The sequence below is a fragment of the Phascolarctos cinereus genome, unplaced genomic scaffold, assembly GCF_003287225.1.
Source record: "Phascolarctos cinereus isolate Bilbo 61053 unplaced genomic scaffold, phaCin_HiC Scaffold_3;HRSCAF=262, whole genome shotgun sequence".
In the NCBI taxonomy this organism is placed as follows: domain Eukaryota; kingdom Metazoa; phylum Chordata; class Mammalia; order Diprotodontia; family Phascolarctidae; genus Phascolarctos; species Phascolarctos cinereus.
In genome coordinates this window covers 40,449,943-40,459,880 of record NW_027555736.1, presented here as the reverse complement: position 1 = coordinate 40,459,880, position 9,938 = coordinate 40,449,943, and the positions used below count along the sequence as shown (strand labels likewise).

At 40.4% G+C, this 9,938-nt stretch overlaps 1 protein-coding gene across 5 annotated transcripts in view; it reads right to left on the bottom strand.

The window, feature by feature from the left end:
* Positions 1–616: 616 nt before the first annotated feature.
* Positions 617–9,938, bottom strand: part of MARCHF8 (membrane associated ring-CH-type finger 8) — a 94,251-nt gene continuing 84,929 nt past the window's right edge. For all 5 annotated transcript variants that reach the window (XM_020994481.2, XM_020994479.2, XM_078150782.1 and 2 more), the window contains 2 exons: positions 9,266–9,413; positions 617–5,269 (listed from right to left, as the gene is read on the bottom strand). In XM_020994481.2, the coding sequence (XP_020850140.1) occupies positions 4,962–5,269; positions 9,266–9,413 (456 nt within the window). In that variant the 3' untranslated portion in view covers positions 617–4,961. The remainder of the gene's footprint in view (positions 5,270–9,265; positions 9,414–9,938) is intronic.

Sequence of the window (9,938 nt, the reverse complement as noted above, 5' to 3'; positions counted from 1 at the left end):
TGAATCTATTTTAGCTCTCAGCAGACAATACAGAAAAAAAAGACTTGGGCAAGTCACCTCAATTCCCTGTTTCTGCCTTTGTAAAATAAGAGCGTTGGATTCAATAATTTCCAATGTTCTTTTCAACTTGAGTCTTTATGATTTAGAGTCAGTCTCTTGCCCTGATTTTTCTCATCAAGTCACTGAAATGTGGCAGTTTAAGAAGGATGAAGACTACATTTGAAAGGCAGAAGTATACTGAAGAACACTAGCCCCTGGAATCAGAGAACCTGGTTTTAAATTCCCCCAGGCAAATTCTTCACCCTCTCTTGGCCTCAGCTTCTTCATCCACATAAAGGATTCTTTCCTCCTCTAAATCTATGGTCCCATGCTCTGCAGCCAGACAGCTACAAGAAAGAGCTCCTCCACTGGAATTCTGCAGAAGGAAAGATTTTGGAAGGGGAACAGGGAGGGAAAGAAAATCACCTAAGAACTGAGTTTTCTCCTTTTTTAGCATGCAAAGATCAGAAACCTAAAAAATGCATAGAGTCACACCTGCATGTGGCTGGTAAGGCAGGGAAACTTTTCTACTCATGTGACATTTTCAGTTTCCTCTCAGAAAATTATCATGGCCGTGTTCCTTTTCATAGAAATATTTTATTGCTGCAGTCAACAAACCTGTGTATCACAGCACAAATAACCCATTACAGTTTAAGAAACTAAGAGTTCTCCAAGTGGTAATACTGAGAAAAGACTAACAGACATAAAAGGTTACAAAACTATACATTTAAATTACTAGAAATTTCCTAAGGAACTAAAAAAATTGCCGACTGTCAAATGTCTTTTATAAACTACATGACCCATGCCAGTGTAAATTCGATTTTATTAACAGGATACAAGTATCTACAAATGTTGCACCTAAATGTCAGATCAGCTGTAAAACATGAGAAATTATTTCCTAAACGAAGCTGAGTGCTTTTTGTTGGGGGCCGGGCTCTTCCTTGGTCCACATAAGTGTAGCCGTAGCATTTCAAATTAAATTCACAGGGGAAACTTACGCCAAACATTTGTCCATATGGGATAATGCCAACCAACAAAAAAATAAATAAGAATAAAACATACTTGCTCTTGAACCTGCCTGGGCAACAGAATTTGGGACTCCAACAAGGGCTGTTGGTGATTTTCCTGACCCTCTCCATCTACCACTATTCCTGATTCCAAAGATGTCAGAAGACTTCTGAGACTGTAGAAATTAAGTGAGATTCTTCCTGGCTGAGCTACCTCAGATGGTCAGAATCTGGAAGGCAGGGCCTAACTTTGAAACGATATATAGATATAGATGACAGGATGAGGTGTCTTCTCACCATGGGATGGAATAAGTAGTTGGGCCAGGGATTGGCAGCACATTTGAAGAGAAATGCACCTGCGCGCTCTGGTGACTCTGCTGCCTACAACAATCAGCAGTCGCTGTTGGGAGCACCTGTATGAGATAAACCAAGGAAGCTGGGGACAGGGCATGTAGGGACCAGGATCAATAGCAGGGAGGGATTAGGACACCCATTTTTGTCCAATCACTCTTCACCTTTTCTGAAGACAAGAGCTTCTGTTAAGTAGTCAAGGGATTTTAACACATTACATGGCTTAATATATATACGACCTGTTAGCATGGGTAGCCACACACAAAAAGGCTAAGTGCACACACCTAAAGCCATTTCTGGATCCTGGAGCAGCCTGGTAAGCAAACCACAGCTCTCTCTGGTGGGTTCGATGGGAACCCGGGCCTCTGGTGCTCTCCTCAGTCCAGCCAAGGTCCCAAACATAAACTTCAAGGGTTTGTTACTTACTGCCTGCGGGTTGATCCCGGTTTCATGGATCATTTATAGAAATCCATCTGGTGTGTCAGTCTTATCACTAAAGTCCATTGTGAGGTGGGGAGGGTAAGGAGACAGCAATAGTTCTAATCAATCAATATAACAATATTAGGAAAACACATTTATGGCCAGCAAAGTTCAGAAAGTATTCATCTTTGCTTCCATGAGATGGTATCATAGTGAGTCAACATTTCTTTGGGGATTAAGAACACTGCAAGCAAGTGGAAACTGTAGCAGTGACTAGTAACAGGATTAGGGATGGTCAGTACCAGATTCCTTTTACAGTAAAAAAAATGAAGTAGAGTAATTTGTGTATCAATTCAGTGGAAGATATACGGAAGTAGAATAAGTAGGAGGTGTTTTTTTCACAGGCAAAGTCCTTTTTTGGGGGACCTATATCAAGGTCACAGGATAGTTTTAGACCTATGAAAAGATATGGGATGGTATCTTGCCATACCTTGTCCATGCCAACTGCAACCCTGGCTCACATGAAAGAACAGATTTACAAAGAAAGCTCTTGTCACAAACATAAGAGAATCAGGAATTAAGGCAGCCTACCATACTTTCCTGGGTCACCCAGCTCTACAGAGCAGCACTTTTCAAACAGGGGGGAGGGGGGATCACAACTAGAGCTGAAGGGGTCGCAAGTGGAAAAAGTTTAAGAAGCCCTGTTGTAGAGGATGTCTGATTTTTGTCCAGAGTTTACATACATTTCCTGAAGTGACTCAAGAGGAAGAAAGTTCACAAGGCATGACATAAAAGAACTTTGTTAAACTCTTTTAGAACGTGCCAACATAAGACTAGGCAGGTCACACCAATTTTAACCCTTCTTTCTAAAGATTTATTGTCAGAAGTGGTAGAAAGAAATGTCAACTGGGCTATGAAAAAGGTGGTTGTTTAAAAGCCTGAAGGTCTGGCAGACCTGTTACTTAACACACCTGAGCAGACAACCTTCAATCACTGTGTTCACAGGTCAGGCCTGATGAAGCAGCAGGAGTAAGGGCACTTTGAAACACAGTCTACCCAAGCACAGATTTTGACTGGCTTGGGATAAGAGGAAGGGAACAAGACAGGGAAGTCTCACCTGCTTTCATGACAAAAGAATGGAAGGGACCAAGAGAGCCATTGCCAGGCCAGAAAAGTCTCATCAGACATATTAGCTGGAGGTTTGTGAAGCTGAAAGCATCCAAAGAGTAATGTGACTGAAGCCGGGAAGCTTACAAACACAGTGGGTTACACTGGGAACCTGAAGGTCCTTTGTCTTCTTCCTCTCTTGGACTGCAAGAAAATAATTTCTTCACCAATCGAAGGTCCAAAGAAGATGGGGGATGTTTTTTATGGTGTATTTTAAGGATGTAAGCTGTTCTCCGGGATCTTTCTGTCTAGTTTGCTATCCTGCTCAAGCCAAGCTATATGAGAAATTTTTAAAAAGCTGGATTTCAAAATGGAGTTTTCTAAGCAACCAAGTTTACTCCATATTATGTTTTTTTCTCTTTAAAAAACACAAGGAGCGGTGGGAAGTAGGAATAGGCTGGATACTCTACTGGCTATAATATATTTAATGGTTTTCTTTGATTCAATTTAGTTAAGGTAATGTCTGAGTATAGGCCTTCTGTCCCTTCAATGGAGACAACAGAAGTTGTTTTCCAAAACTGAGGCCCAGTCAGTTTACCAGTTTATTTATACAAGCAGGGCACTTCACCTAAAAACAATGCATCTAAAGTCAATTTGATTCAAAATAGGTCACTTCCTGGTGCCAGAATTAGTCATTCTGATATCATGCTCCCAATATTTTCCATTTCAGGGGAAGAGCTATTAGATAAATGGCCTGTAGGAGGCCACTGAACCAGATTTCTCCCTTATCCAGCGTAATACCTTATCTACCATACCTGCAGAGGTCCCCAACTTTCCTCTTCTATAAACTTAGTAATTAGGTCAATACAACTTTCATAAGCTCTTTTCACTGCCTGTACCTGCTAAAACACACACATGCACACTTGCAGGCATGATAAACATTTACTTCTTAATTCAAATTCATTCTTCACAGTAGCACAAATTGGAGAAATTTGGATACAAATTAGCATCAAAAGAAAGTCAACCAATTTCTGATCATTCACTCCCTTGCCCTCCTGTAAGGTCACAACACACAACCTTTTATTTCTGTAGCTAAGACTAGATAATCTAAAAGTACATGTGCACAGTTGTCATACATAATCTTGATAAAAATACGATTAAACCCATCGAAATCATATTTTCAAATAAACATCTTACATCCATGAATTTCCATGAACTTATTCATGTGATAGCTCCATGTTAGGGTGTGTTCCCATTATGCTCACAAAGATTCTGTGGGGATGTATTGGAAATCACAAACATTTTAGATATCATAAGGCAAAAAGGTCTGTAGGGCCTACAGGAAAGGGCCAAGTGTATTGAAAGGACTATTTTGAAATGAAACATTCTTTCAAGTTTCAATCCAATGGAACACACGTATTACAAAATAAAGGTTTTTGAAAGTGCTGTTTGCTTTGTGAGTCACTCATCTTAATATGTAAAGCATGATCGTAACCTGACCACCCAAGAGAGATGTTAATGGCAGATATCAGCAGAGGCTCCAGTGCACCTCTCTCAGGCTCTCCTTGGCTAATGGAGACTTTGCATGACAGTTGGCTTCTTCCCAGTGTTCTTAGGGGTATCTGATGTCAAAGTGAAAGAAAGGACTCTTTGGAAAATCCAATTCAGGCTTCATGGTGCAGCTGCTCATAGATATTCTGTATTTTGTTTTCCTTCTATGCATCTTTTAGGTTTTACAACTTGGCTAACCACGAATAAGCTGGCAAAATGGCTCCCTCTCAGTAGCCTCAGTCACCTACATTTTCCCATTCCTTCTCACCGAGCACACCCATAAGATACTCAACATAAGAGGTAAGCCACCATGATAACACATTAAAAGATAAGTTGAAGATGATTTAGAAAAACAGAACGTAATAAAAAATTCAACTGCCGCCCAGTCTAAGCTGTTGGCTGATTTTTCTTAAGGTATACAGTTTGTGGTAAACAGTGTTATCTCAGCTCTTCATGAATGTCTGGGAAAAAATAAACAGCCCCTTCTCAGACTTGAAGAATTTCTGTTCCACAGTCTTCAGGCTCTGTGTAACGGGAAGAGTTTGTGTCAGAATGACAGGCCCCATGTCGCCCATCTTTACTTTCGAAATTTGGCTCTGTTAGTGCAGGTTTTTCATAGATATTCTTTTTACTCGTTTCTGGACAGTTCTGGACATAGATCACTCTGTTATAAGCCTTAAGTCTCTTCCATAATTGTACGTACACTTTGCACTGTACATACATAAAGAGCAGTCCACCAGTGAAGCCTATGGCCACGACCACCAGTTTAGTCCAAAAGGGCCATTCTAGGATCCCTGAGGAGAGAAAGAGTTAATGAGTTATCAGAGCTAAATAAGAACTCTAAACTCGACGATCTTGCTGTCAGCAAATGAAATTTCTTTAAGATTCCTGCCTCATGTTTAGTCCCTTTACCACATTCTTTACTGGTCAAAGACCAGCCTCTTGCCTAGCATATTCCACCATTGTTTGCAAAAGAAGATTTTCTTCTTGCTTTTCTCTTCAGTCTCCTCTACTGGTAAAAGTCTACTGATTAATGGAATGGTTCATGGAATGATTCATGGAATGATTCAGCCAGATTCACAACAAACTTGAAAACTGAGCTTTTCTCTTTCCTCCCACTTAACTACTCTGTGTATTGTTAACTCCCTTTCATTTTGTGGTCACAATTTACACTGATAAATGGTTAAGGTTTGTGGATGCTGGACGTATGACTTCAAGATTATGGGTAAATACAGGTAAGACTGTGTTTCTGCCACCATTTCTGAACAGACCCAAAAATAAATGCTAGACAAATAGTCCTTTCCAAACTTAATAAGCAATAATAGCTTTAGTAGCAAAAATAACTGTAAAAGCATCTAAGATTTACTTACAAGAAATGCAGACCTTGACATCTACAAGTTATTTACTGAGTCACACAATGCTTTATCAAGCACTGTTCTCTTAATCTCTATTACATCCCACAAAGGTAATCCAATACGTGGCTCATTCTACTAATGGAGGAATCAGAGGCATGAGGAGATGTTAATTACAAATGACATTACACAGTCGCTGCTAATCCAGCTTTTTGGTTACTAGTTTCTACTGAAACACAAGGTACTATTGACCATGTACCTCATTTCCCATTGAGGGCTGTGGGAAACCTCAGATTCCCAAGACATATTAAGCTAAACAGAGACTCTTGAAATCTATCACTGAAAATGTGAAAGAGACTTTTTATTTAAGTTGGCGAAATAAGCGAAAATGAACAAATTTTCCAAGGAATGTGAAGCATTTAAAAAATTCTCTGTGGATTTTCCCTTCCTCTTCTCCTGCATTATGATTTCTCTGATATATTATTCCTTGTGAATACCTATGTTATGTTTAAAATAATTTAAGGTAAGTGAAAAGCATCTTAATAGTGTCTTTCACAACTAATTAAAATGATTCTTGTCTAAAGGGATGTACACATTGCATTCACTGTCCATGTGTAAGCTGTGGCTCAGGAAGGCCATGGGAATTCTCCCAATATCTTCACAGGTTAAGTTTTTACAACCGGAATGGCAATTTGGCTGAACTCCAAACAGCAACTCAAACAGCTCCACATCAGTGATTACTGAGCATACACTTAAAACATGCTAGACTGATAATGACAATTTATACAACTTAGGATGACGATCTGGTGCTGTCCAATGCAGATAGATGGCATATCCTGATTCCAATGCCTGCCTTCTGATAGCATGGGTCCTTCCCCATGAGAAGAGCCATGGGGCTTGGGGGATTCTTAAGGAAGGAGAGTGGAATATGGAAAGTCTACAAAGGAAGTCGGCAAGAGCAAGCCCTGATCTCTCTTCTAATGTGTGTGAGCATGTAACTCACAACAGGCTTTGGGCCTGGAATTTTCTTAAAAATTCTTTTAAAAAGGAATTTTCTTCATCACAAATTGGACCGCTAAGGACAAAGAGTAAAGCCAAGTAAGATCTAATACTGGCCATATTTTAAAATGGCCAAGGTATTTGAATTTGTATTTAATAAAATAAATTTGTACAAAACATAGCAGGTGATTAGGCCTATTAAGGAATACAAATTTGGTATCAGATAATAAAATGTCCTTCAGAATCTGTCAATATGGTTTGCTCTGTCCCCCCAAAAAGTCAAAGTAACACTGTTATATGCACTCATTTAAATAAATATAATACTATTATAGATCTGGGCTCAACTGGACATTCCCAAAATACATAAATTATCATTTTTCACATTGTTGCTGCTGCTGTGGTCCAACTCCTTGTGACCCCATGGACCATGGTATGCCAATGCTGTCCATGAGGTTATCTTGGCAAAGATACTAGAGTGGTTTGCCCTTTCCTTCTCCAGCAGATTGAAGCAAAGTAAAGTTGAGTGACTTGCCCAGGGTCACAGAGCTAATAAGTGTCTGAGGCCTTTTGAATGCAAGTCTTGAACTCAAGTCTTCCTGACTCCAGGCCAAGTGCTCTATCCATTGAGCCACCTAGCTGCCACATTAAAAAAAAATCTAAAAACTGCATGGAAGGAAGTTCATTTATTCAACAAACATCCTGAACTCTGAAGTAGTCCCTTCCTGACTAGAGGATGAGTGGATCTAGGTGACCTATGGGGTCCCTTCTAAGTCTGAAATTCTGAGACTGTATTGACACAATTTCCTATCCATTTGTCTCTTTCATCCTCTAAAACTTCTTTTTGCTGTCACCAAGATTTTTAATCTCTTGATCTCTTGCTACTATTGTTTCCGTGTGGCTTCATGTGCCTTCCTACCAGCATGGACCTCATGGCCATCCATGTCTATAATGTCCTCCCTCTCACCCTAGAATCTCTTCCCCTTCAAAATTCCCACTATACTTGCTCCTTGCAAATCCTCAGATCTAGTTAAAACTCTATCTCCATCCATTTTCTCTGTTCTGTCTCCAGGTGCCCAAACCTGCCAGGTAACACCATTAAAACAACCAGATTGGCTTACCTATAAAGTCATGCTATTTAAATTCAGATGGGCTCTCAATGCTCAACAGTGTTCCTTTTGTTCCTCAATCTTCAACTCTTTATGTCCCACCACATGGACAGCACCTTCAGCCTCCCTCCTTGTCTCTTTCTTCCTTTGTGGAGATTAGAACTATCCAGAATGATTTCCCTCCACAAACCCTTCTTCATGTTCTGAAATTTCTCACTTCCAAGCTTGCCTGTACTTCCTCCCTCCTGCCCTTCAAAGACTGACCCTTGAGCCCTTCACTTCTGTCCCCTTCCACCTCTACTAGGACCTTTGCTGCATCACATTCCTCCTTTCCCATGAACCTCCTCCCCTGCCAATTTGCTCTGCCCCACACAAACCTTCCTCTGACCCTGCAATTCCTCCCAACTACTCTGCTCTCTAAAAGACTGGCGATAACGCCAGTAAGCCCAGTAAGGCTCTTCCCAATCCTCAGCTCCTCTGACTTCACTTCTGCCTCCGACAGCACTGGCCACTCCTCTTCTTGGCTTCTCTCATACGATTCTTACCAGTTCTGTTCCCATCCTTTAACTGCTCTTTACGAGTCACTTTCACTGAGTTCTTTTTTGCTACTTCTGCCACCTACACATCTTCAAACTTCTTATTTTCCTTATACATGGTGACTTTTCAAATGTCACCCTTTCCTATGACTTCAAGTATCAACTGTGTGGATCATTTCCCAATCTTTGCCTTCAACTCCACCCCCACTACTGCGCTCAAGACCACAGAGTGGACATCTCCACCAGGATATTTTGCCAATAGTCAAACTCCCAAGTGTCCAACACTGACCTCCATCTGCTTCCAAAGCCTGCTCTTCCTCCTCCCTTCATGGCTCCTAACACCTGGTCAGCTGGGCCTTGTCGCTACCTGACCTCTCAGGTACAAGGAGAATCTTACATGTCTGTCCACAGCACATATTTGAGATCGCCACCACCACAACACACAATTTAGGTGCATTATTTCCTTTAATCTTCATTACCATCCTAGGGAGATCTTAGGGAGGGTAAGTATTATAATCCCTATTTCACAGATCAGGAAATGGCCTCAGAAAGATGACAGGACTTTTCTGAGATCACATAGCCAGAAAATGTTGAAGTCAAAACTAGAAATTTGGTCTCTGGGCTCTAAATTCAGGACTCTTTTATGCCACATTGAGATTCATATTGTAACTAAGCTTCAGGCTCAGCCTGAAATCACCATATGTTATCCGAAACATCTGTAGTAACTTAAAAGACTTTGGGAAACAGGGTGGAGTGGCAGGGAGGGTTGGTACTAAATGGTTTACATTTAGACATACCAGTTGTTTGTCCCTGCTTAATCTCCTCAGCAGTCCGGTCTATGAGTACATACAGGGACCACACCACACATGTGATTGCAATGACATGGAATGTTACAGAGCACATGATCTTCCTCCGTTCACTGGATGTCATCTGCAATTTTTCCCACTGACAAGAAATAAGAGAAAACAGCATAAAATCTGAGTCTTTAAAAAAAAAGAGACTGAAAATAACATTGTGAGAATACTTCCTACTGGAAGCACTGCTTTGTCCTCTCCCCTTTACAAACAACATTTACTCTCCTATCAAGAGATAAGCTGCTTGTTAGTGTTTCATTTTTGGAACCAGTTTTCTGTATGACAAAAAAATTAGGATTAATGAGGAAACAATAAACTATCTGTCCAACAAAAATTTTCTCACCAACTAAAAACTTATTCTTATAGACATCTCTACATTGACCCCTAGATAATAATGTAAATTAGAAGACAATTTACAGCTCCAGGTGGGGAGTATCTTTTGGAAACTCCCACTTTTCCCAATGCCATAGGTAAATGGAGGGGGGGAAGGGTGCTGAAGTGAAAACACACAAGTAAACCGAGTCACAAATATACCACAGAAGTCATTGTCAAAAGAAGTTTGCTTTTTTGTTCTCCATTACATTCACAATAAAAAATAAAAAAGCTTGCATTTGAA